Source organism: Manihot esculenta, chromosome 13, assembly GCF_001659605.2.
Source record: "Manihot esculenta cultivar AM560-2 chromosome 13, M.esculenta_v8, whole genome shotgun sequence".
In the NCBI taxonomy this organism is placed as follows: Eukaryota; Viridiplantae; Streptophyta; class Magnoliopsida; order Malpighiales; family Euphorbiaceae; genus Manihot; species Manihot esculenta.
In genome coordinates this window covers 34200440-34226488 of record NC_035173.2, presented here as the reverse complement: position 1 = coordinate 34226488, position 26049 = coordinate 34200440, and the positions used below count along the sequence as shown (strand labels likewise).

At 34.4% G+C, this 26049-nt stretch overlaps 2 protein-coding genes across 9 annotated transcripts; both read right to left on the bottom strand.

Annotated features, from left to right (window-relative positions):
• Window positions 1–2007: 2007 nt before the first annotated feature.
• On the bottom strand, window positions 2008–6846 carry LOC110629867 (BTB/POZ domain-containing protein At3g50780). 2 transcript variants are annotated; one of them, XM_021777043.2, is made up of 3 exons: window positions 6400–6845; window positions 5220–5841; window positions 2008–3245 (listed from the first exon to the last, which is right to left on the bottom strand). In XM_021777043.2, the coding sequence occupies exons 1-3, from the start codon at window positions 6444–6446 to the stop codon at window positions 2277–2279; spliced, it is 1638 nt and encodes a 545-aa protein (XP_021632735.1). In that variant the 5' UTR covers window positions 6447–6845; the 3' UTR covers window positions 2008–2276. The 2 variants fall into 2 exon arrangements, with proteins under 2 accessions (XP_021632735.1, XP_021632736.1); XM_021777044.2 differs by having other exon boundaries at window positions 5220–6846.
• Window positions 6847–10455: 3609 nt separating this feature from the next.
• On the bottom strand, window positions 10456–23684 carry LOC110629327 (histone-lysine N-methyltransferase SUVR5). 7 transcript variants are annotated; one of them, XM_021776237.2, is made up of 13 exons: window positions 23303–23678; window positions 22772–23002; window positions 20719–21219; window positions 20123–20425; window positions 19897–20007; window positions 17977–18087; window positions 14406–17240; window positions 13973–14134; window positions 13276–13392; window positions 13104–13207; window positions 12868–13005; window positions 11473–11560; window positions 10456–11071 (listed from the first exon to the last, which is right to left on the bottom strand). In XM_021776237.2, the coding sequence occupies exons 3-13, from the start codon at window positions 21202–21204 to the stop codon at window positions 10964–10966; spliced, it is 4563 nt and encodes a 1520-aa protein (XP_021631929.1). In that variant the 5' UTR covers window positions 21205–21219; window positions 22772–23002; window positions 23303–23678; the 3' UTR covers window positions 10456–10963. The 7 variants fall into 7 exon arrangements, 6 of the variants coding, with proteins under 6 accessions (XP_021631929.1, XP_021631930.1, XP_021631928.1 ...); XM_021776238.2 differs by lacking the exon at window positions 22772–23002 and having other exon boundaries at window positions 20719–21270; XM_021776236.2 differs by lacking the exon at window positions 22772–23002.
• Window positions 23685–26049: the final 2365 nt, after the last annotated feature.

Genomic DNA, 26049 nt, shown 5'->3' with positions numbered 1-26049 from the left:
GGGTTATTACACTGTGAATCCAAGCTTCATGGATCAATTATGTAATAATGCCAAAAGAATGGTCTCACTACTCTGTGAAAATATTTTTTTATTATAATAATCTCATCCCTTAAACAATAAAAATATCGTTCTTACAAATTTAATTTAATGGTAAGAGTAATTAAATAAATTTAAGAGATTTTAAATTTTATTTTTCAATTTTTAATTTTTTTTTAAAAAAAAAAAACATCACAATAGAGATGAGTTAGTGCATGTATGGCACCGACAGGAATGCTGCATAATTAGTTAAAATTTGAATTTGATAATAGGATTCTTAAATAATTAATTGACATCTTCACACACAAGAATAGTTATTTGCCATTATGGACCATCCTATTTCCACATCAATCTTTCTCTGTCAATTTTCCAGAAATATTTGCATGTCCACATCACACCTTCATAATTCATAATGGTAAGGTCTAGAATACTCTGCAATCACTCACTAGAAGTGAATTTTATATAGATAATAAAAGCTTTTTATATAGTTTTTTTTATAGAATTATTACTATATGGTAAAAGCATATTTTTTTATATGATGTTTACTCAATTTTTATAAATATATTTTAAATATTTTATTTATTATTAAAATGAAAAATAATAAAGTTTTTTTAATAAATAAAATACAGTAAAATTTTTATGATAAAGTTAATAATATAAATATATTAAAAAATAGTAACATATCAAAAAGTCATTGATAATAAATATAATAAAAAATATATTTATTATATTAAAAATTAGTAAAAAGTTAAAATATTATATATTAATAGTGATGAAAAAATAATAAATATAATAAAAAATTATATTTATTATATGAGAAAATAGTAGAAAATCAAAATATTATAATTAATAGTGATTAAAAAATAATAAATTATATTCATTATATATACATTAATTATTATTTTATATAGAAATAAAATTATAAATATATAAAAAATTATAAATAAATTTACATCACATATCATAATATATATAACATTAATTATGTAACTTGTCAATCTCTTATATACAAGTTTAATAATAACACTTATCCATTGAAGTCTAATTATATATATATAAATAAATTTATTATTTACTAAAAATATAATTAAAAAAACGTATTACAAATTTAAATATATTATCTCTCACATTTTATAATTAATAAGTTAGATATGTATTAATTTTTTATTAATTATTTTAAAAATATAATTAGTTTTTAGTTATATATTTTTTATTATAAATTAATATATTATATTAGTAAATTATAAAAAATTAAAATTATATATAAATTGTAATAATAAAAATAATAAATTTTATTTATTATGGACATATTAATTAATATTATTATTAAATATAAAAATATAATTTAAAAATAAAAATAAAATATATTAAATATTTTACTCGGCATAAATTATGATATTTTACTTGGCACAAATACACAAGTTTAAATGTGTTACTTGATATGAGCATATAAATTTAAATATATTACTCATCAACCTCTCGATAATTTATTTTAAAAATTATATATATATATATAAATAAATACGCTCTTCATATTTTATAAAGATAAATTTATTTTTTTTATCCATCTGAATTACATGTTACTTTTTTTTATATAATAATTAATTTATTAACTTCTTAATATAACCTTATTCAATCTATATTAGGAAAAAAAAAATACAATAGTTAAAAGAATAATTTAGTAATATGAATAAAGGGTATAAAATTTATTACTTTAATTTTGTAAACTTAATTCAGAATAATATCTTTGTGCCAAAAATGAGGCCAAGCGATAGGAAAACCGCTAGCTAATATTACTGCAATATGGAATGTTCTCGTGGCAATCTCGCTTAGAGAAGCCTTGGCTGAAGGTGGTCTTTCGCAGGTGGCGAAACTGAGTCTTTCTTGCTGGTCCAGGCTCTACCACTAACCAATAGAAACAATTTTCGACACATAACAATAATTAATGGCGGGGCAAAAAGTTTGCAGAGATACTAGACAAGCAATTTCGAATACATTCCTTCCTCGTTCATTTCTACATCAAGCAATCAACACATTTCATCAACTGAAAAAAGAAGTTTTACAAGCCTGCAATGCACTCTCATAAAATACACCACTACTAGTTTATCAATATTGTATCATTCTATCACCTTATCACTTGTTCAATGAGAAATGACCAAACCATTTCTCTTTCTTTCGCCCGAAGCAACTTCTTTGGGCATTTTGATATGAATTGATATCCCATTTCAGCCTCATTGCTTCTACTGCTTTGATGTCATTGAGCTATCTGACTGGAGTGTGTTACCTTGAGTTTCACTGTAAGGTCTAATGAAAGTTCTCCGCCACCAGACCTCGAAGGCTCTCTGGAGATTCGGGCAGTTATCGCCAGCCTTCAAAAAACTGCCCAACCATGCAAGCAGAATACTCTGTTGGTTCTCTAGAGGTAGAGTCAGGATTGTCCTCCCTATGCCTTCCTCAACCACCTTCCGATCAAACGAGCGGCAACCATGTTGTAACCAGCTGTAGTCATTGATCAATGGCTCTAACCAGGTTTGTAGCAGCAGGTGCCGAGTGTCCTTTGATGGTAGAAGCTCCCCTCTTCCAATTCCAACAAACAGCCTTGCTGTAATGCAGCTAACATGGTAACGAGACACTATAGGCAGTTTTGCATGTAGTGCTGTCAACTCCTGCTGGCTAGCCCACATTAAAGCAAATTCATCTGCTGCTTGTCTGTCAGCTAAAATCTCAAGCAACCATGAGAGGTTATCGGCCTCGAGAGCTATTCGTTTCACCACTGGTTCCCTACTGTCCATTGGTTTATTAGCAAACTCAGGTTCTGCAGCTTCCCTGAACAAAGACAACAGGGAATCCGTGCAGCTTCTGCATGAACTATAGATGGTTTCATTGCAGATGTCAGCTGAACCTGCATAACTTGGGAGGCTGTTGTTCTCTCTAAGGAGTTTCAGTACCACAGATTTCATCTCACGGCGGCCTCTCTCCTCATTGCTTGTAAGAACAAGTTCCATTATGTGGGAAAGTGTGTCCTTGGGCAGATTAACAACTTCAGAAGAGACTCGTTTCAGAACTGGTGTGACCCCAACACCTTCATTCTGGAGTCGTAGAACTGAAGAGACCACCTTTTCTTCTTCTTCTTCCCCAACCCATGGAACTGCTTCCAAATATTCCAAGCATGACTGAATGCATGAGGCAAAGCCAATAAATTCAGCAATCTGCAAAACAGTTCTAGTCATGTAAGGCCTAGACAAATGTTAAAGATTATCACAAACCATATATGCAGTGTGCTAAAGAAAGATTCAACTAACTGTACAAACTTAGCATAATCCTTTTCATCGTGAATATTATAATGTCAAAGTGCATCTAGCAGACCTTAGTTATCCTAACTATTGCGTTAAGGGCATCATAAAATTTTGGAAATTGAACAGAATGTTCACCAATAATCAATACAGATAGCTATATGCAAACAGGGTTTAAACAATGTGTAACGAGAGAGAGGAAAAAAGAGATGGAGCATGGCCATATTGCAACTTCTCATCGCCGAGTTTTACCTTCAAGACAACAAATAATCATCAACAAGATCTCTAACATAGCATCATGGTTAGAAGTGGCAGTATTCAGTTGCCATTGGAGAAGATAAAAGAAAAAGGTGGCCTTGGCAGGGGTGTAGGTTTAAGGTCTACAATTCTCTTCACCTTTACCTTATTCAAAATCACCAATTCCGAATGCAAATCCTATCTTTAGGTTCAGTATCCAGCATGAATATCATAAATTATGTGTCCCAATCTGAGTTCTATTAAAATCGGCATAATTTTTAGTGTCTCAACATCTATATAAGAATGAGAATTAATGATCCCAACAACTCAAGTTTCCCTAGCACTGTCCAAATAAGCATATCTGATATTGACTAAAATGAGATAGCAAAGGGGAAAGTTTTCCATTAAGCATGTCAAGTCATTGAAAAATAATGTATCAAACATAATGGTATGGCTATAAAAAAAGAAGGAAAGCAATTATATCAGATAACAAAGGCATCAATGAGATGAAAATATGTCAAACCAGTTGGTTTAGCCATGCACAGCTGCAGACAAAAAGTCAAAGGAAACTCCAATGTATTTTGTGAAGGTATTGGAGAAAATTTTAATCTAAAAGAACATAGTCCAGGTATCAAAGCTTCAGCCGGATACACCACTGAAATTCTAGTTCTTTTCTAATCCATAAAGGAAAAGGTACAACATAATGCTCCACAAGAATGGTAGAGAAATTTGATTTGCACACTGAACCCATAAAGTAAAAATAAGGTCCCATAAATATAAGTTGGTGTCAACTTTTAGGTTTCCTTCATAGAAGGGTTAAATTTCATTATCACCATTCACCAGTGCAGCAAATGCAACTCCGTGTTGAAAAGAAAAAACATTTAGATGAATTCCAGGAGCAGATAATGCTTATTCATCAAATTAACATGCTTCATATGCATCCCTCAAGGAAGCAACAATGAAGGTCACTCAACTTCTACACAATTTTGACACATCCGCTCCCACAGAGATTGTGATGACTTGACACCAAAAATTGAAAAAATCTCTCCTTCCTTGATCATTTAAAAGCTATATTACAGATTTCCAGTTTGATGAAAATCTTATTCTTTTTTGTTAATCCCGCAAAATATAAACCACATATCTCAACATCATAGGCAGTAGCAACTAGGAAGAAAACAAAACCCTGCAGTCCACCCAAGACTAAAGTGAATAACAGTCTTAACACTCTTATTAATTGGGATCATACAAAGAATAACAGCTTATGCTCACTATGCAATGTGATGTTACCATTTCCAAAGAAGTAGAAGATAAACGGGACTAAGGGCAAATCCAAAATTTCATATATTTCTTTTTAGCCAACAGATAATTCAATATTGATATCTCAAAGAATGTAACCAACAAGACTAAAGCTTATGCTCCTAAACCCTCCACAACCCATCTCCCTGATGGAGCCAAGGACCAGTGTTGATGTGCACGTCCTTTCACTACATGCAGACCATATTGAATCAAGCAAGCACTATTTTCTGACTTCCTCACAAAGCACGTTATATCCAGAACAATAAAACTACAATCAAATACCAGTACTAATAACATGGAAGCAGCAAAGTTGTATTCAACCCCAATTAAAAACGACTCTGTTGTACTGTAAATTACCTTGATAATTCGAAGCACTCGGGAGACACTTTGCTTAATCAACCGCTGCTTCATTTCCTTGCAATACATCAGTCCCACAGTTTCAACATATATCTCAACATCATCGCAATCGTCAATCTCAAGACAGGACAAATCAGACTCCTCCCCAGAAAGCTTATCAGCAAAATAGCTGCTGTTCTCCACTAAGACTTTCTTGTGGACACTCAGCTTCACACAAAATCCTTGCTTTCCAAGTAACACCACCTTCATGTCACTGGTTCCGGGTTCCCCAAACTCTATTGCCACCTTCCTTGGCAAACTTTCTATTTTAGGCCTCGGTCCTCTCTCATTAGCAATAGGAGCACTAACAGTAGGAGTATCAGAGACACAATTTCGTTGATCATCAGAAACAACTCCAGGCCTTAGTGGAACAGGTGGTGGCTTTCTCTCATTAAATGGAGCTTGTTTCTTTTGGACAGTAGTCTTAGGAGGTGGTGAAGATGGTTTGGTTTTGTTTAGAGGATTTTGAGTTTTAACAGTCTTCTGAAACACAACAGGAGAAGGACAACACCAAAAACCTTCTGGTGTTACAGCAATTGGAACATTTCGAATCTTGGTTTGGCCTTGTTCTACTCTTGTAAGTCTAATTTCAGCCATGTTTAACAAGAACTTACAGCATTATTAAAATCAAGATATGCAATTTTTACAGAGAAAGTACAATTTCAGCAACAACTGGATTTTCTTGCAAAAAAGAAAATAAAATTTTCTATAAGATAGAAAATGGGGAAGTTTTTTTGAAGTTAATCCTGCGAACCCTAGACCCGAAATTATATGTCCTCTGAAACAAGTACTGCAATTGCACTTGGAAAAAAGATAACTTATTTCTTCAAGATTGAGCCACTTAAAATTCAATATACTCCAAATTAGAGTTGTGGAAAACTAAACAAAATCTAATTGTAATCTAAAGTAAGCAGAAAGATGAGAACACAATTCCAAAGAGTAAAAAAATTCCTCAAAAGGAAAAAAAAAAAATCCTTGCAGGCAAAAATCCCCACAGAAAGCAATTACACAGTTTCTTCCACGTTCTCCACATCTAAATGCAGATCAAATCCCAACAAAATCCCATAAAAAAGTTCCTCACTAGATCAGCAACAAGCATAAAGTTAGAAACTTTGAGACCCCCATAACACTAAAAACTCACCCGAAGATTGTGGAACTTAGAGAGACCTCCTTGAAAACCCATCTCATATCTCATAGTTTTTGAAGTCCAGGAGTGATTAAAATCATTAAGAAGGAGCAGTAGTGTCATGCATCAAGGGAACCAGTGAACAGGCAGTAGCAAGGAGGAATAATGAGTGTGATGTCCCTTTTAACTGTAAAAGAAAACCCAACACTCACACATACCCTTACTAAAGTGAAAAAAAAGGAAAATAAAGCAGTGATGGGTTCATAGGTTAATGTCTATCTATGCTTTTGATGATTGTGTGTGATGTGGGTCTCAGATTTTGCATGCCTTTGCTTCTCTCTCTGCAAATATTCCTTCTCTCTCTCTCTCTCTCTCTCTCTCTCTCACCCCAAAAGCACTTTCCCAGCGATCAAACACGCTTGTCTCTCATCATCTTCTTCCCCACATTTTTGTCTTGATTTTTCTTTTTAAAATAATTTCTGGTTTTTGAAAGAATAATTTTCTGGTTTCTTTATATATTTTGTTGCTTTTCCTGACCGTTGCTGGATTTTCTAGGCTGAAGGGGCGAGCATCGTTTTCATAGACAGTGAAATGACCAAAAAAGCCTCTTGGTAATACCAGGCAGAGGGTTCAATATTGAATAGGATGAGTGGATTGAAGGGCAAGAATGGGAAATTGCATTAAGTAGAGAGTTGAGAATTGCAATTTTGGATGAAAATAGGCTAATGAAAAGGATGGTTGGTCCAAAACAACCACCAAATTTATGTGAATTATTTATTGGTTTCTTTGTTGAAGAGAGCTTAGTCCATTGAGTCAAAGAAAAACTAAGTGTATTTTATTTTGGCTTTTGCGGTTGTGGGCTGTACACATAACATCGGAGTTTCATTATTTATTATTCTTATTTATAAAAAAAACAGACCATTTATTGCTTGTACAGCCAAGATGTTTACGAACAACAATGGTAGCTCATTTTTTAATTTTTGGATTTTTAAAAGATCCCAAAACTCTTGCATTAGCTAAGCCAGCTAGTTCATCAACGATAGATTTGCCACATCAAATGCTGATTTTCAGACAACTCAATATATATATGGGTCCAATTCAAATAATAAAAGCAAGAGAAAGAGCATCATTTAAATTAAATTGCAACATCTTGTTAAGTTGCTATTTTTGCTTTATAAAAAGAAGAGAGGAACACATCATTGTCAAATGTCACAAGCTCAAGCCAAAGGCAACAAAATATTCTAAGATTAGTTCTGAAATCTTTTGACCAAACCCTTTCTTTCTTTTGCATTATTTAAAAGTATGGAGCTGTGTCAACTGGCTTTTGTGGTTGTAGTGCAAATAACAGAGAACACAAGATCATGATTGCTTTGTTATCATCATCAATGGCAGTGGTACCCAACAAAAAGAAGAAAAGAGAGAGAAAGATGGTCTGGCTGGAAATTTGGCCCACCATTTATCACAGAGATCTTTGGAGTTGTGTGGTTTTTATTAATTCTTTACTCTTGATAATCACTCATCAACAACATTTGCCTCTCTTCCACGTGCTGGTTTAACTTTGTAATCAAGTGGTTCTCTCAAGTTCATCCACCAGCACCAGCTGCTCTACTTGATTAATCATTCTCTCTTTTTGGTAAAAGAATCAAAGTTCATCATGATATGACCCATGAAGCTGGTTGGAGGAATCATCACAAGTTTCACACTTTTGATTTTCTTCACAGGATAATTAATCATTCTATGTAAACTATTTTTTATCACAAAACTATGGAAACTCTTTAGCTTTATCCGGCAATACTATCTATTTTAGTAATTGTTAATCGTTTCACTGAGCCATTTAACGGTAATTTCTGGTGGAATTGGGAAACGTAAGAGTGGGAAGAGCTTAGCTTCTGGAAGCAAACAGAAGAGACAGGAACCTCATCCATGAGAACAACAGGAAAAGTACAATGTTTTGGCTCATCACAAGAACTGCACATTGCGAAACCCAATAAGCTTGTTGCAGAAGCAATAGCATTATAACTCAGAGACATGGTCGCTTAAAAATTCTTACAAATGCCTGTGTCTTATTCATTCCTATAGGCCCACGGTCATGTGGTCACACTCCTTAGTTTGTCCTTGCTCCTTGTCAACTTTTCTTTATCTCCATAATCTTAATTTAGCCAAAAATAGTTGTGCATGGTTAAGATTTAACTCTTATTTTATAGAGAACAAAAGTGAAAAAGCAAGCTTGTTCGTTCAAATACTTGCACGTCAATGGTGGGTAATAAGCAAACATGGTAGCCGAATTTTATTTGAAACAGGCCATTTATGAATACCCACAAACATGAAACCTGCGAGCTTCAAACAACAAAAAGAGACCATCTATGTCAGAAGCCACGGTTGCATCAGCGTTTGCTGCTAAAAAAAGATGCCAAAAAGAAAAATGAGGCAGGTCCTCTTTCTCAGATAACGTGTATAAAGTGTTAATAGACACAAACTTTGTGGGATTGCTGAGGTTTCCCTGCAGAATTGCTGGAACTCTGGTACCATTGCCACATGGACTATGATTATAGTTAGCTTTGATGCAATAACTCAATGAGCTTCTCAACGATTTGGTCTGCTGATGAATTTGACTAGCGTGGAATGGGCTCAAATCTCCCATCTCCACTTTTATTTGCAGATAAGATCATAAGAACTCAAATGTTCATTGAGATTTATCCCAGGCGCCCTTTGCACTTGGGCGTTTCACAATGGCAAGGATATCCTTATCCAGACAGCATATATATTCATATCGATAATTGTATGTTAGCTCTTCAGCAGAAGCTATCTGCTCATTATATATTCATATTGATGTAATTTATCTTTGTAGTAGTTATTAGTAAATAGTTGCTGCATAATCATAGTGATGATAGAAGATTGCAAAAATTTCAAATAAAATACAAATCAGTTAATGTAATTCTCTATATACAGAAATAAATGTCAAGAAGAAAGCAAATGTTGCAGGTGAGAGAGATAAACATAGTAATATACTTGTTTCTAACTTTCAACACTTCTGGGATTTTTTTAAATATATATTTAATGATCTAAATATCCAAAATCAGCTTTCAATTGCTTAATTAACTTGAACAGAAAGCATTAATATAAAACAAATATCTAGTGAAAGCTACTGCTAACATATTGAAGTTACAATTTTATTTAAAGAAAAGAAAGGTGACCCAATGTATGAAGCATCCACTTGTGGGCTATCATAAGGATTAATGTATGCCCTTGCTTTGGCAATTTTATTTAAAAAAAAAAATAAAGAAATGAACGGTTCAATTTAATAACGTAACAAATAATATATAATAGTCTAATTAAAACTCACTCAAATAATTTTTAGATTTATTTTTCATTCGAATCAAAATAATTCACTTGTGAGATTTATGAATCTTGTTCCATCGAATGAACGCAACTCATTGACACTATACAGACGAAAGCAAAGACTATACATTTTCACCAAGCATCTCATTATCCATCATGTAATTCTACAATATTAGCTTATGCCACTGTATACCCACGAACAAACAAAACAAAATGCAGCCTTAGCCCAAAAAAAAAAGATCACTTGAAAGAAGTAAATAGTCAAATTTCAAGCTGAATCAAACAAGTGCTCATAGATTTTTCATTGCTAAGATATCTTTGTACTAAGGTATTCTTAATTTTATTTAATCGTTGTTCTTTTGGTGAAGGGCAGCAGAAGCATCTCATTTGCCAATTGGCTGGCTCTATCTTGTCACGAAAGCAGAGCCGACTTGCACCCACGACGTACGATACTGAGATTTATTCTCGTGATGAAACATAGCATCGGTGGGTCTCGTGGTTTTAAATAAAAGCCTTTATGTTATACAAAGACATTATTTATAGGTTTTTGACTCTTATTACTGTTACACCTACTACTTCAAGAATAAAAAAAAAATTATTCTGATAACGGCTGTTATATAATGACAACGGCCTTATAAATCAAACTATATTATAAATTGTATATTTTGTTAAACCTCAATAACTATATTATAAATTACCTTTATTGCCTATGCGAAAGGAGAGCACCATAGCTAGAGCAACTTGCTTTCTGCAGCATTATGTACTCTGTAGAAAATATTCCATTGCATAAAAATGCAAGCTTGTTCGTTCAAATATTTACATGTCAATGGCGGGTAATAAGCAATCTTAGCAGCCAAAAATTATTTGAAACAGGCTACTTATGCATTCTCAGGAAAAGAATACCCACGAACATGACACCTGCTGCAAACTTCAAACATAAAAATTAGAAAACCTAAACTAGAAGCTAACCAGGGGGCATCCCTGTTTGCTGCTACAGAAAAGGAGATGCCTAAGAGAAAATGAGGTTTCCTCTTTCTCAGATAACGTGTGTAAAATGTGAACTGATACAAACAACTCGGTGGGATCCCCGAAAATCGTTGCAGAAATGCTGGACCTGACCAAGTTATTGTTAGCTTTCATGCATGGTGTCCGCTCAATGAGTTGAGTGGACTGGGCTCCGATCTCTCATATCCCTTATTATTCACAGATAAGACCACAAGAACTCAAAGTTCATTAAGATTTAGCACAGGCGCCCTCTGCAATTGGAAGTTTCACAATGGCAAGGATATCCTTCTCCAGGCAGCATGTTGTATTGATAATTGTATGTTAGTTCTTCACCAGAAACTATCTGCTCATTATACGTCAAAACCAATAAAATGAAATTTGTGAACCACCCATACAAACCACAGTATCAAACAAAATGAAGTTCGTTAATCGTTACAATTAAAATTCTCAATAGCAACATCCTGGCATGTTAAGCGCCAGAATCAAAACACTGAAGATGCCTCTTAAAAACAGTCAACCTCCCCCTCCCAAAATAAAAAGAAAAAGAAAGGGACCAAAAGTAAGTAAATAAATAATAAAATAAAATTGCAAAATTCCCATTGACCCAAAAACTATTTGTTTAGTTGATACCTTCTCCTAACTGCCTCATAATCTCAAGTCTCATAAAAAAGAGAGATGAATATTCAAGGAAATTTTTAAAGAAAAAAAAAAAAAAAAGAAGAAGAAGAAGCAGAGATTGCTTACATCTCGACTTGCATACAGACCAATATGAGCATGCTGAGAATCCATGCTGTTGACAAGAACTTGGTGGTTCACAAGATTGGGCAAGCAGCTGCAAACACAAGACGCAATAATAAATCAACAAGCCCTTAAACATTAGAAAAATTAACAAGAAATCAGCACATGGTGCATCAATACTTTGCTATTTTCAACAAGATTAGTAGAATCCTTGGCAGTCTTTTTTATTGGATTATCTTAAAATTGTGTGCATGGATTTTATTAACCTAATCACACTGATGTAAATTTTCTTTCTTGTAGTAGTTATAAATAATAAAATTAACAATGCCAGTGCAGCTGCTGCATGATCAGTGAAATCTACCCGTTTTTTTTTTTTTTACTTTTAGCATCATAGACAGCAGTCCTCTAAGAGGAAAAAGGCTTTTTCTTTTTTTGCCTCTGATTTTATGGAGAGGAAAAGAAGTGGAAACAAACATACACTGGACATATTAGTTGTATTTGTAAGGCTAAAAGACAGCAGCAAGCAACAGGTACATTCTATTTTGAGCACTAAATCATTATTTTGATTGATTCTCAAACTTAAATTTGGTTAAATTAAAAACATAGTTTGCGAGAACAATGTCTGGTATGACTGGTTTATAGTTGAACCAACCTCCTCTCTGGTTTTTGCCGCATAATTACATATGGCACAGTTAAAAGTCATAACCTCATTCATTCTTAGACCAATCCTCAGATAACCTGACCTAACCTCAGTGGGCATATTAGGCTTTTTAAAACTGCTGCCTTCAGAGTTTCCTAGAGTTTAAAATGTTATATTCTGATGTTATTCATGCTCCTCTTTCCTGTCATCCACATACTATTTGGCATTGTAGAGTGAAATGCAATTTAAACTTATTTTAGGAACTCCCGCAAGAAAAGAAGAAAATTTGTTGGTTATAGTTTCTGTCAGTATAGTTGCTTAGCTGGCAGGATTTGATTGGTTCATGTGTTTCGTTTGTTATAATTCAGCTATGTCTTCAGCTCGTATATGGTATACCTGTACAGAAACAATCCTTTCGTCATCTCTATCAATACACAACAATATTCTCTCAATTTGCTTCAATAGTTTTTCAGGCATCTATCTACTTCTAACAAATTTTTCTCTGCTAAAATATAAAGTAGGCTTCATTATCATGCAGTCCAAAAGATTATAGAAGAAAAACTAAACTCAACTGACATAAGTGAACCGATCTTAAGCTGCAAATACACAAAACATCAAAGCCAGAGCCTCATGCATCTAGATATGCACATTATAACACACATCTGAACACCATAACTCCTAGAAAAAGTCAAGAATCCAACAGTAAATTTATTTCAATTTGTTCACATTGCAAGGTCCAATACTTAATGACTTTTCCCTACCTGTGATTGATGAACCGTGAAACGTTCCCATACTTGGTGGCATCAATCACATATTTGACCTGTTCTTCAATCAATCTGCCCATATCATTGGTACGAGCATCAATTTCATACATATAGCTGCAACCTTGTTCACCATATCTGGAAGTCCAAGAAAACTTATTCAAAAAATAAAATAAATAAATAAACACGAACAAGGTTTAAACTAAACAAGAAATACATCTGTCAACATTTATAACCTGCCACGCCTTTCATTTGCCTCCTGCTCATCTAAAACCTCCCCAATATACTCACACACAAATGTGCCACGTAGAATTGGTTCAACTGTCCTGACTGCCCATCCCTACATACCAACATGTTGAGGAGTAAATATAAGGCTATAGCAATAATTCTAAAAATTGAAAGCATTACCTTATTCATTGTTTTAAAGATTTCCAGCTTTAATCGTATTCCATTCTGCAAAACCCTATTAGGGCATGTTTTGTTGCACCTGCACATGCGATTGCACTCATAAACAAGGTAACCCTCCTGCATGTTTTCCAAGAAAATTTTGAAAACGTCAATTTCACTAGGAAAGCAGACATGCACACTTGCATCTAAAATATAAACCTCAGAGGAAGGGCATGGTGGGGAACAAGAATAAAGTAAACACCTCATCTGCATTTGTGAATTTGTTCATAGCAACAAAAATGTCTGGTGCAAAATTACATGTTTAGGTCTGGAGACCTCCACTAGGAGGGAAAACATAAAAATCTCATGATCTCACAAACCAACTAATTCAGGTTATCTTGCTATCAAAGGAATTCTGAAGGGACCAATATTAGATGCTTAGAAGCATCAACACCACCTCTCTTGGTTGTCGCATGTAATTAGTTCATTACAAGACAAGGAACAGAAAAGCTAGGAACAAGGCACAAATTAATCAACAATGTATAAACTCTCAAAATAGAACATGCTATAAAACACTCGTCAGAAAAAGAGGGAAGTCCAGTGCTTCCAGCAGCTAGCTTGAGATCAAGCATTGTATGAGAGACACACATATAGAAGCTCAGCAACCAATTTTAAGCATGTCATTCAGTAATTAGTTGCAAAGTTACATTTGCATTACCTCCAATATTATCCGCCCTTTATCATCATATGGGAACCTGCCATGCATGAACTTCCCAAAAATATCTCTTGCATCTTCATAGTCATTATCAAAGAGGTAAACATGATCACAAGTTTCAGGAGAGCATAATGAATCAGGGCAAGCACACCCCAATTGCAAATTCTGCACAAAAAAATAAAAAAAGGAGAAAGGGTGCAACAGTGTTAAATGTGACATGAATACAGTGTAAAGAAGAATTTACACATATGGATACACTTTTTCCTTTTAAATGAATATGTGTGCACAAGGTTTTTTCTTTATGCAGGGAAGGGGCTGTTTCTTGGCTGCCACTTGGGATAAATAACTTGCAACATAGGATACAAAAATGTGCAAACAGATCATCCTCTAGACCAAGTAGCATCAAACAAAAAGATAATAGCACATAAAGGAATACCTCAATAACATGATCATGAGATTGATCATGCAATGGGCTTGTGATATATGTAAAGCTTTCCCAGGGCATTGGGAACTTAGTAATTTGACCATCAGAACCATCTGCAAAGACATTAAGGGATGCTAGGAGGTCCTCATCTACTACACAAGCTATTGGTATTGATTCCTTCCCAAAGCTTATGTCATTGCACAATACGGTGGACTTTTGTCTAGGAATCTCTCTAAAATCATACATATCGATGACATAGTGGCATTCATCCACTTCCAACTCATTGTTCATATGGTTGGAAGAAGGAGCAGACTGTTTACTTACAAAACAGTTACAAAGAGGCATTAAGGGTGAGAGTAATCCTGGGTCCCTAAAACTCTTACATCCTCTGGGACAAACAAACCCCTCCTGATGCCACTTCACTCTAATACTATACTCACTGCAAAGTTTGGCTGCCTTTAGATACAAACGTTCTGGCAATACTCCATACTTCCCTTCCAGTGAGGCCTTTAGGCTCACCTTACAGCAAGCAGTGCGTGCAGCAGCTAATATGTCAAGGTTATTGGGGCGAGGTTTAGCCTTCTGAATCTCGGAAAACAATATCTTTGCAACTTCGGAGCATTGGGATTCTGCCAATTTACCGAGAGATGCTTGCTCAGCTACCTGAGACTGTACACTTAAGCCCCCAGTGGTAAGTGACTTTGATGCCTGGATACATTTCTTCATGCTAGCACCGCCCCTGTTCCTGATCCTATATGTTGCTGCTCCCAAACCTTTCTTAAATCTAGGACGGCTAAGTCTTCCAGATTTTAATCTGTAAGCATAATAACGAACCCCCTTCTTTGGGGGCCGAGAGCTGAATAGATTCGGTCGCATGTGAGCAGCCTGATGATGCCGGCCAAGGTCAGGCAGCAAATCAAACTTCAATCCGCAGAACTTGCATATGAACTTCCGGATTCCCCCTAAATTCTCTGACTTATTTTCTACAGGAGCTGTACTGTCCAATTCAAGTTTCTCTAAAGAATCCTCTTTTTCTTCTTCCAGAGGTAGATTATGCTGTTCAGCCGCTTTTGATAGCCTGAATTCAGCAGGATGGACTGAGAGAACATGTAACCATAACTCTTCAGCATTGCCAAAGTGGCTGCCACAAGGAATGCATTGAAGAAGCATGCATTGTTCAACAAATTGTACATGGTGTCTTTCTTGCACATGGGTCTCCAGCAGTTTCCTGTTAGTAAACGAGTCCAGGCAGATGGCACAGCCATAACCTCTAAATAACCATTGTGCTTCCTTTTTATGATTGTCCATCCAGTGGTTGCCAAGTTCTTGGTCATCAAGAAATTCCTCCGAGCAAAATTTGCATTTAAATGAATTTTCATCATCATGGCTACCACTAGCAGCCAAGGGCATAATTGTTGATTCTGCCATGACTGGGGAGGAAACATGTACATCTTCATCCCCACTGAAGCCCCATATCTTGGCAAGTCTCTCTTTTTCAGTGCAAACCAACTTCAATAAGAGTTCTCCAATGCTGAAATCCTTAGAAGCTTCAGACAAGGCCCATTGAAGTTGAATTTCCATAGGAACAGGATTTCTTAGGGACAAAATACTTTTGAAGAGCTTGTAGAAAAGCTCACAAGCTCGATGTAAACTCAATTTTTGATCCAGGGAATGGCAATCCTTTAAAAGATCTATGAATACTTCCTTTGGTATAATTCTGCTTTTACCATTTCTTGCACGTTTAAGCCAACTTGGGATGTGTTTATCGCAGTATAATGAATAGCGCTTTGGAGTGTCATGACAAGGGGCATTACAATCAATAGTACTTGAGCCAATGCAATGTAACACCTCCTTGCCATCATGATCCTGAAAGGAATGCTCAACCTTCTCAATTAACATGTTCTTGCCATGGAATGTGTCCCCATCCATGATTGAGATAGGCTCTACTTGAAGGGAACTTTCAACTTCTCCAACCAATACCATATCTTTGCAGCGCGTGGCCTCTGAACCTTCGATAATCTCCTCATGCTTTCTCTTATGTGTGTTTTCAGGTGAACTCGAGGTATTTGTTGTGTCAATCCGGGGTTTGTGTTTCTTACAGAATGAGAAACCTGGTAGAGACCGATGTTTACATCGAGTTCCAAGAACAGTGGTGCCTTCACACATTGGAGTATTAACAGGAGGACTTGCCTCAGCCCTGTTGGAGCTGCCAATGAAACGAGAGGCCAAATGTACACAACAGTAAACATCACCGTCATTTGCCCATCTAACACACTGCCTTCCTTTCGATTCAATAAAGGCAATGCATTGCCGATTCTTATTTCCAGGATCTATCATTTTCTTATCCACAACTTCATTCATATGAGTACTTTCAATATCTTTGGTTTGCATGAGTTCAGATTTTCCAGCTTCAAGTACAATTCCATCCCATTTGTCAGGCACACTGCAAGGAGACTCCATAGGCGCAGATCCCTCTCTAAAATCTTCCTCCTTAGAAAGCTCTAATGCCACAGTAGAAGCATTAATGATGTCTCGGTTATTGAAAAACTCAGAGTCAATTTCAACAGTCATAGTTTGAAGTAGACTGCTTGTTTCCAACTGGGAAGCATGTGAATCTGCACGGCGCACTTCAAGCTTAGGCCTCTTCCTGCCAACTTGCGGACTCATGGTTGAGGGACTGCCATTGCTCCTTGGCTCTACATCTCCACAAGTAGATACAGGATTAGATGTTGAGAACCATTTCATAACTTCATGCTTCCAGGTTTTCCACTCAGAACCTAAAGTTGGCTGCACTGGTGCATTCCAGAGAGAATTGACTTTGTTCCATAGGATAGAATCAGACAATTCCTAACAAGAAACAGGAATCAGCATAAAGTAGAGGATGAATATATATATATATACAGAGCAAATAATTTGAACAGCAATCTTAGAATGGCAATAATTTTAATTTGATTAAGTGAACACAACTGGAGAAGACAGGCAGTCAGGCATAGATGATAATTTTTTTTTCTTTCTTTAGCACCAATATGTGCGAGTAAAGCTGGTGCAAACCATGGCCTTGAAGGCAGCAATAAAGAAATCTTAAAAAAGGTCACCAATTGCAACACCTACAGCATAGAAAAACTTGTGTAGCTACAGGCTGAATACTGCTGTATCTCTAGATACTTCAATCAGTTAATATCCTAAGAAATAATGTAGCCCAGATCTTGTGACAAATGCAAGTCCTGGAATCAATTGGTTATTGGTTGAACATTCTAGAAATACTTGGAAAATTACGAGAGAATAAGCAAGTTCTTAGTAAAAATTAAGTGATATAGAAATGCAGCTAAATTACCTTATTCAACATTTTCAAGAGAATCTAGCTCAACAAGTGGATATCTCTCACATATCATAAAGCATACCAGCGAACCAATTATTCCAATATGAATTTAGGATAACAGAAAATCACAACTCTTGCATATCTGGGACACAGTAACAAAAAGAACCATCCAGACATGGTGATATGTCATATATAAAAAATTATTACAACTCTGCATAAACTATGGTCATTCAACTTCTTAAGCAGCAATACTTTAATGCCTACCTCCCTCAGCAATTCAACAGATTCAGCACTTTGTACAACCTGACACCGTTGTTCCCAAGATTGAAAAGAATGTTCAAGCCAGTCAGATTTTATGTACTGCTGCAATATCATCTGTAGAGAAAGGAGAAGTGACATAACTTCACTGCAAATTGACAGAGGGAGAAGTGACTGACCAAAAATTTCAGTCCACAAAAACAATTGTAGTCATGTACAATTAAGCTCAAAAGTACAGTCCCATAATAAAATTTTAAACATGAAAAAAGGATAGAAACAAAACAGTACATTCACATTCAAAAATAGAAGTTTTTTTGCATGCTCTCTCATATGTAATATATACTTGAACATCATAATACAGGAAATCAAAGAAACCCATTCAAGTAACTATACACATGGAGGAAATGCAGCTCAATAAAACTTTATTTATAAGAAAGAAAGAAAAGACAATGGTTTTCTTTTCCATAATTTCAATGAGCACTATATGCATTATGTCACATGACAAACTCATAAATAAAAAGAACTAAACACATATATGGAAATAAAGTGATATAGCAATGATTTCCAAACAGGCAAGTTTACTTGTTAATTCTTTCTCACTTGTATGCAAAAAGAAAAAGAGGCAAGCACAAGTGGCTCAATAAAGAATTAATGCCCACTCAAATGGAAAATAGACACACTAGATGACTTTCTGTGATGCAGAACATATTTAATTTATAATGCTAACTTAGATTTTTGTTTTTTTCCCACAGATGACAGACAGAAAATCCAAAATATATGCAGTTATCCTGATCAAGTAGCAGTGTCATGTGATATATGGTGAATATATGCTGTTATCATGGTCAAGTAGCAGTATCATGAAATATGGGTGAAGTAATAGTTGTTGCAAGATGGGGACATGTTGTAGCATTGATAATGATCTTAAAGCTCTGCCAAGATCATATGGTCCAAAATAACTAATATTATCATTTACATTACAGAAATAACAACAATGACTGGCAAGAGTTGCAAGAGAACTCTGTAATATGCATAAATATCACATATGTTGTTAGAACTTTACACGGACCAAAAGGCACTAGTTTAATACAGTATAGACAAAAGAGACTTTTTTTATAAGCTTCTAAAACAAAACCTATTTGTAGTTTAATTAACTAAGTAATACTAACACGTAAGCCTTGGAAGTACCTAAACACACACCTAAAATTAAAAATAAAGAGATAGTGAACTGAAGAAGCAAAAAGAAGAAGGGAAAAAAAAAGGGAGTATATTGCCATCGGTAATTTTCATCATTTAAGGTTATTCTTAATTATATTATTTGCTAGGCATGATTTGTGGCAAGGCTAAGGCTAATTAAAAAAAATTGAAAATAATTTTCGTTTGTACTAAATCTCTAACTATTGTAATAGCTAATAAAATAATAAAAAGATCTATATAAATATTTTTAGAATTAATATAAATTGTAAATTTCATTGCATCATGCGAGTATATTGGATTATTTGATATAATGTTAAATATAAATGCTTATAAAATACACATGATTGCTCACAATACAAAAAAAAAAGTACTGAATTGTCATTCACTTATAATTGTTATTAGAAATTTTACCATTGGAATATGAAGAAAGTTTACTTACTTTGCAAGTTCCTAGAATTTATATTATTTTTATCTTTGAAACAAATACTCGCATGTTAACTCTTTGTACCATCATGGCAATGCACATGATGAAATGTCTACTAACTTAAAAGCATAATAAACCAGAAAAGCGCATTTATCTTGAGCAATTTTAGGTTCACAAATGCAATGTTGTGAAGATTCTGGGAGAATGCCTAGCTGTCATGTATTGTAACTCTCAATCTCCACATTGGGAGAAACAAGGACAAAATCTTTTATTCCTATTATCAAAACTATCAGAGCAAAAGAACTTACATTTTGAAGCTTCAAAAGCATTCTTCCAAGATCAGCATAACCACTACAACGTGAAGCCTCCATAGCAAATTCCTTCCAGACCATTACGTCTCGAGCAGTGTCTATCAGAGCCTATAATAAATTTGAGAAAACCAGCATGAAAATTGCAAGAAAATGTGAAGACAAGTATAAGACTACATGATTCATTAGCTTAACAAAGTAAGAACAAGCAAGCATAAAAGTATACCTCACTATGAAATTGATCAACAATATTTAGCATGCCAACAGCTAGCTTTTGCATTATAAACCGCCGTGCAACATTCAAATCCTTAACCATTTTAAGTCCAATTTTATGTGTCCTATATGCAATAGGCTGTGGAAATTCGTTGATTGATCGGACAAGTAGCATATCTGCCCAGGAGTAATTCCTAGTATGTGGAAAAAATATCACAAAATACTTCTTTCGATCATGAGTTGGTTTTGCTTTCAAAGTTGATAGCGGCCAGTCTGCCCTTGCACATCTAATTCCTGCCTGCCACTTCCCTCTCCACTATAAATCATAGAAGTACAAAAGTACTAATGTCAAAACCAAATTGAAAGCACATATTCAATGCATGGCTGCAAATGTTCAACTCATGAATAAACAATGAAAGGAGTAATAATGTCAAAAGGATAGTGCGACAAAGCAAAGAAATTCACATAGTTAATTCTCAAAAAGAAAATTTGTATATGCTGCACATGAGTCATTGTGAAATCAAGGAAGTATGTGTATCCACATGATGTATTTACTCAAGGGAAAAGCTGTTCATTGAAATGAAAAGTGAAAAAATATACACCGTTTACCTTGACCCACAATGCCACAGATTCATCTTGTTCTAGCCACTTGGGCTCTAAAAGGGATTCTGACTCTCCATCCCTATTGTTTGTTGGCTCACTTTCAACACTATCCACAATTAAATTGAAGTTCTCGGGAGCTTCACAAGGTTCTGTACAAGAATTCTGTACATTCAAGTCATCATCTTCAAGATCATGAGAATCACCAGATAATTTTTGGCTCTCCACCTGAACATCAGAATATGAAGGTCCACTTTGATGTCCTTCAGAGAGAGGCAATCCATTTGCTGCCCCTTTTCCATCACTTTGCCTTTCTATTTGAGACCCTTCCCCAACTGGTGATAAGATATTCACTCCACTATCCACCATTTGAACTTGTTTTACTTGTTCAAAGCTATTAGATTCTCCATCATAAGTAAAACTTGTTCCTGAATTCTGTTGAGCACAATCAGATTCTCCAACATATTGAACACCAGAAGAAGGAAGCACTTCCATGACTTAAATTAAAATCTGTAATCCCATATAATGCACAGTGTAATTAATTATTTCAAAATCAATTACCTATTCAAAAAAAAAAAAAGGTTCAACACATAGAAGAATCAGAAGCATGTAAAAAAGAATCAACAGATAATGTAATAGTACAACTGCTTCCGATGCTGGACAGAATCAACAAATCATATGATGGTGCAACCTGAAGATGGCCTTCATAATTTAATGTTCAAAAACCTATGTTGTCAAATGATTGAACATAATGATTTTTCTTTTTTTCTTCTTTTCTTGTTTTATCATCTAACCAGCACCACTATTTGCCCAAAAATTCCCCCAAGATGGTACGGGTATATCAGGCAATTATCTAATAGATATATGCAATGTTTCTACTTCTAAATGTTTGAGAAAAACTTCTAAATGCTTATGATATGGATCTGTCTCTCAACCTTCAAGAAAATTTAAGCATCTTTTTCTCTAAATCTTGTAAGTACACAGTCAACAGTGCACTGCATCCTATAGTAACAAAAGAAGACAGCAAAATATTTCAACCTAAATCAGCTAAATGTAATTCTCTATGTGCAAGTAAAGAAGAAAGACAAAGAACATAACTCCGTGCACTTACATATGTGAATAGCTCATATTTCACCGGGTCAAAGTGACTGAGAAATATGTTGAAAATGTTATAAAAAACCATAGTTATGCATTCCATTTTGAAAGTTGATCTAATAAACTCTAGCAATTTAAGCAAGTTTATCTGCTAACTTTCCTTTTTTCTTAACTTATGTTGCTATTTTTTCTCCACAGTTCACATCTTCCATCATTATTTTCTTTAGACCATATTGACAAGCCTCGTAGTTACCATTTAAATCAATTAACAAAATGCCATATACCTATAAATCAAGAAGCCTTAACCTAATTACTTAAATTTTTCACAGTTGCTTATTGAAGAAACAACATAATATTTCACATTCAACTGCTCAAATGCTTAATATCATTTGGAGTCTTTTTAGCATTATTGTTGTAGTTATTATCACCTCTTAAATGCAAAAAAAAAAAAAAAAACACTGCTGAAATTCTCATGGGATTTTTTTTTAATGATAAGATAGATTTAAATATCTACTTCCAATTGCTTAATTATCTTAAAAATATGGGCATAAGTATAAAATTACATGTAAATATCAAGTGAAAGCTAGTGCAAACATATTGAAGTGGAACTTTTTCATCAAGGCAATTTTTTTTCCTTTCAAAAAAGACACAATAGAAAATTTTACTAAGACGTAGCAAATGCTAAAAACAAGCAACATGGATTCCATCAAATTCTAAAGAGCAAAGGAAATCACTTGCACGCAACTCATTGACACTCAAGATACACAAGAAAGCAATACTAAACATTTTCACCAAGAATCTCACTACCTATCATGTAACTGTACGATATTAGCTTATGCCACTGTCCAACCGCGAGAAAACAAAACAAGAATGCAGCGCGAGCCCAAAAAAAAGCACATGCAAGAAATAACTCAATAAATCAACAGTTAACCAAAAAAATTAAAGACACAGATCCTTAACAACCCACCTGAAAGCCTATAAATTTTGCTAGAAATATGAGCTAAAACCCTAATCTACTAGACCCAGTAACAGAATTTGCCACAGAACCCTACATTATTACGAATTCACCATTAATTCCCTTCACTACTTAAACAGCATCCAAAACCCATGAACATGATCAGATGTATGATCAGCATGTGAAATATATGACCATACGGGTGACCCAAAAGGTGGGGTCCCGATCCAGGATTCTCTAAGCCTGCAACGAAAATAACATCAATAACCCAAAATTGCAAACAAAGACAAACTTTAAGATGAATCAAACAAAGGATTGTTAGATTTTTCATTCCTAGGTCATCCAATTGTAAAGGTATCATAGGTTTTTTTTTCTTTAAATCATTATCTTGTCAAATTGGGCAGCAGAAGAAGCAGCAGCTACAACAGCTAGCTAGGTCAATAAATTCCCCCAAAAAAAATTAATTAATTAAAAAAATGTGACATACATGGTCACCTCTAAAGAGAAAATAAGGGAAAAGGAATCAAAACAGTTGTAATGTACCTTTAAAAGAGTAGCAGTAGGGGAGAATAAGATCAAGTTTTTCGCATGGCTATGGCTTAAAGGTTGTGAATTTTGGCGTCGTGCCCCTTTTGTTTTTGATGAGTTGGGGGTTGTGGGTTCTCCTAATTTGCTTATAAAAAATAAAAATCCTGTGAAAATTAGGCTTTTTTATGATACATACATGTGGGTTTTTGTGACCAGTGTGCCGTGCCCAAAAATTGAAAATCTATATGACTCGCTGCGTTCCGGGGATCAGATCAGAACCGAGCTTCTACTGTTTCTTTTTTTCTTTTCATAATTAAATTAAATATTTATTTTATATTTATGAAAATATAAAATCGAGATTAGAGAAAAAGAGATTGTGGTTTTGGTCTTGGGTTGAATTTGGGATTTTGCGGTTCCAAGATTGGACTTTCTTTCTTCGAGGTATGCCAGATTTATCGCATCTGCCAATTGGCTGGCTCTATCGGGATCCTTTGCAGAACCAACTGGCGACGACATCGTATTGTAGCTGATGATTCTATTCTTGGGATGGGTGGGTGTCTAAGCCCAACCACATTCTGGAGCCCATTTTGTATCTTTTGGGCTCATCCCAATCCACTTTTTTTTTTTTTAATTAGACATGCCGAATCGAAAGTCAATTTTTAATTTTAAAATTTCTATAATAATTACATTAAATTATTTAATAAATACAATTTCTCGTAAATATAATTATGTTAATAAAAATATCCATGTCAACTTTCATTGGATTTTATTCTGCTAATTTCTTTTTCTTTTTCTGAAAACAAGAGAACATGGAATGGGAAGCCATCCCTTCCTTCAATGAATCTTAAGACTAGTAGTTTATCCATCATTAATAATAAGTTCTGCTTAACTTAATTTAGAATTATGGATGTTTGACTAGAATGAAGGGAATAATAATAATAATAATAATAATAATTTGGCTTCTTTTTCTACACTTGAATGATGGTTGGTGTTTTCTTTTTATTCATATACTCATGATTGCAATTTAAATTCAAAATTTTATAATTATAGAAATAACTTTCTTATTATATCAACCTCACTGCCTCTACGGAGGAAGAGAGCTTAACTTTTTTCAAAGCTCAGCATCTTAGATGCTTACTGGTTCATCTATTTCATTTTATTTTTGATAATTTTTTATAGCTGCAGTACATCTTATCTTGGGGTGAAACTAAACTATGAAAAAGAATATAGGTCTAAATCCCATAAAACTGCTCTCAAGTAAACCGGCTCAATCTCGCATGCTTCAGCTCGGTAATGTGAAGCAGACCAGATTATACGCGCAAGTTCAAAAAAAATAGTATAATCCGGTGACGTGAGAAGAGATAAGAGAGTAGATCCAATCACCTCGCAGCCCTATCAGCATGCACGTCGAGAAAATTAAATGGCCGTTTAACAGAGAAGGATATGTTGGCAAGTCCGTACGTATGAATCCGAGTAACAAAGATATGACACTATAAAATGGTGGCGATTATGCGTCATTAGAAGACAAAAGAAAAAAGAAATAAAGGGAGAAGGAGGTGATTTTCCCTGACTAAACTTATTCTCATACCGTAAAACTCTATTTTATGGATCTAACATCATTTTTTATATCATTCAGGGTGTTTATATACTCAATTAATATAGAAATCATTATTTTTGTTAACTAGATATATACACTCAAAATATATGTAAATTTTATTTTTAATCAAAAAATTTATAATCAATCGAACAAATGGGTTAAAAATTCATTTACTTAAAAAAAATATTAAATACTTACTTGGAAAAAAGACTAAATGAATGAAAATTCACAATTCATAACATGTTATGAATTGTGAATATGATAATCCTACCGCTTAGATATTTGTTTATAAGAAAACAATTAGTCTTTAAAAATGCAATTATTGGATAACTAATTAATTAACTAGGCCTAATAAGAATTCATTTTTGGAGTTGGAAGTTGGGACTTGGGACCATTTTATGAGAAGGGGGTGAAAAAAAGGAAGAAAAAGGTGGGGACACAAATGGAGGAGAGGAGGGAAGAGGGAGAGATGCCTTTTGCTGGTTATGATTGGAAGGGACTGATTGTCCAAATGTCTTTGGAAAGTTCACTTTTTATGTCCCAATTGTGGGATTCTTCACCCTTCTCTTATCTCCATCACTGCCATGCATCAAACCTTGTAAGCTCCCATTTTCCCACCACTTCTTTCTCTCTCTCCTCCACCCAACTGACCTTTTTTTATGGATTTTGTTGCTAACTCTTGGCTCTGCTTACCAATTTCAAATCATCAAATTATTCATTCAGAGTTTCTTATGCACTTTTTTTTAAAACAATTTCAAATCATCAAATTATTCAAATCATCAAGTTTCACTTTCTTTAGAATCTATGCTTTGGATTTTTACAAGCTTCCTTTTAACTTCATCTATATTTTTATAGTCATTTCTAATTTGTCTTGTTTTATCATTTCAGTTGAAGATTGTGCATGACTCCTTGAGAATTGAAATTTTGCAGCAATTTGGAACCTGCAGATTCAAGCTTTTGCTCTATCTCATCTGATTTTTCAAATCTTTCATTGAATTTGCTGTCTCTTAAGTAAAAAATCTATGTGTAATTTCATCAGAAATGGTAAACAAAAATGCAAATCTCCAATGGGATCTTGGCATTATTTAAAAAAAAATTAAAAAATAAAAACCATTGAATTGTGTGTGATGTAGATCATTGTAATCAATGGGTGGATTTTATTTTT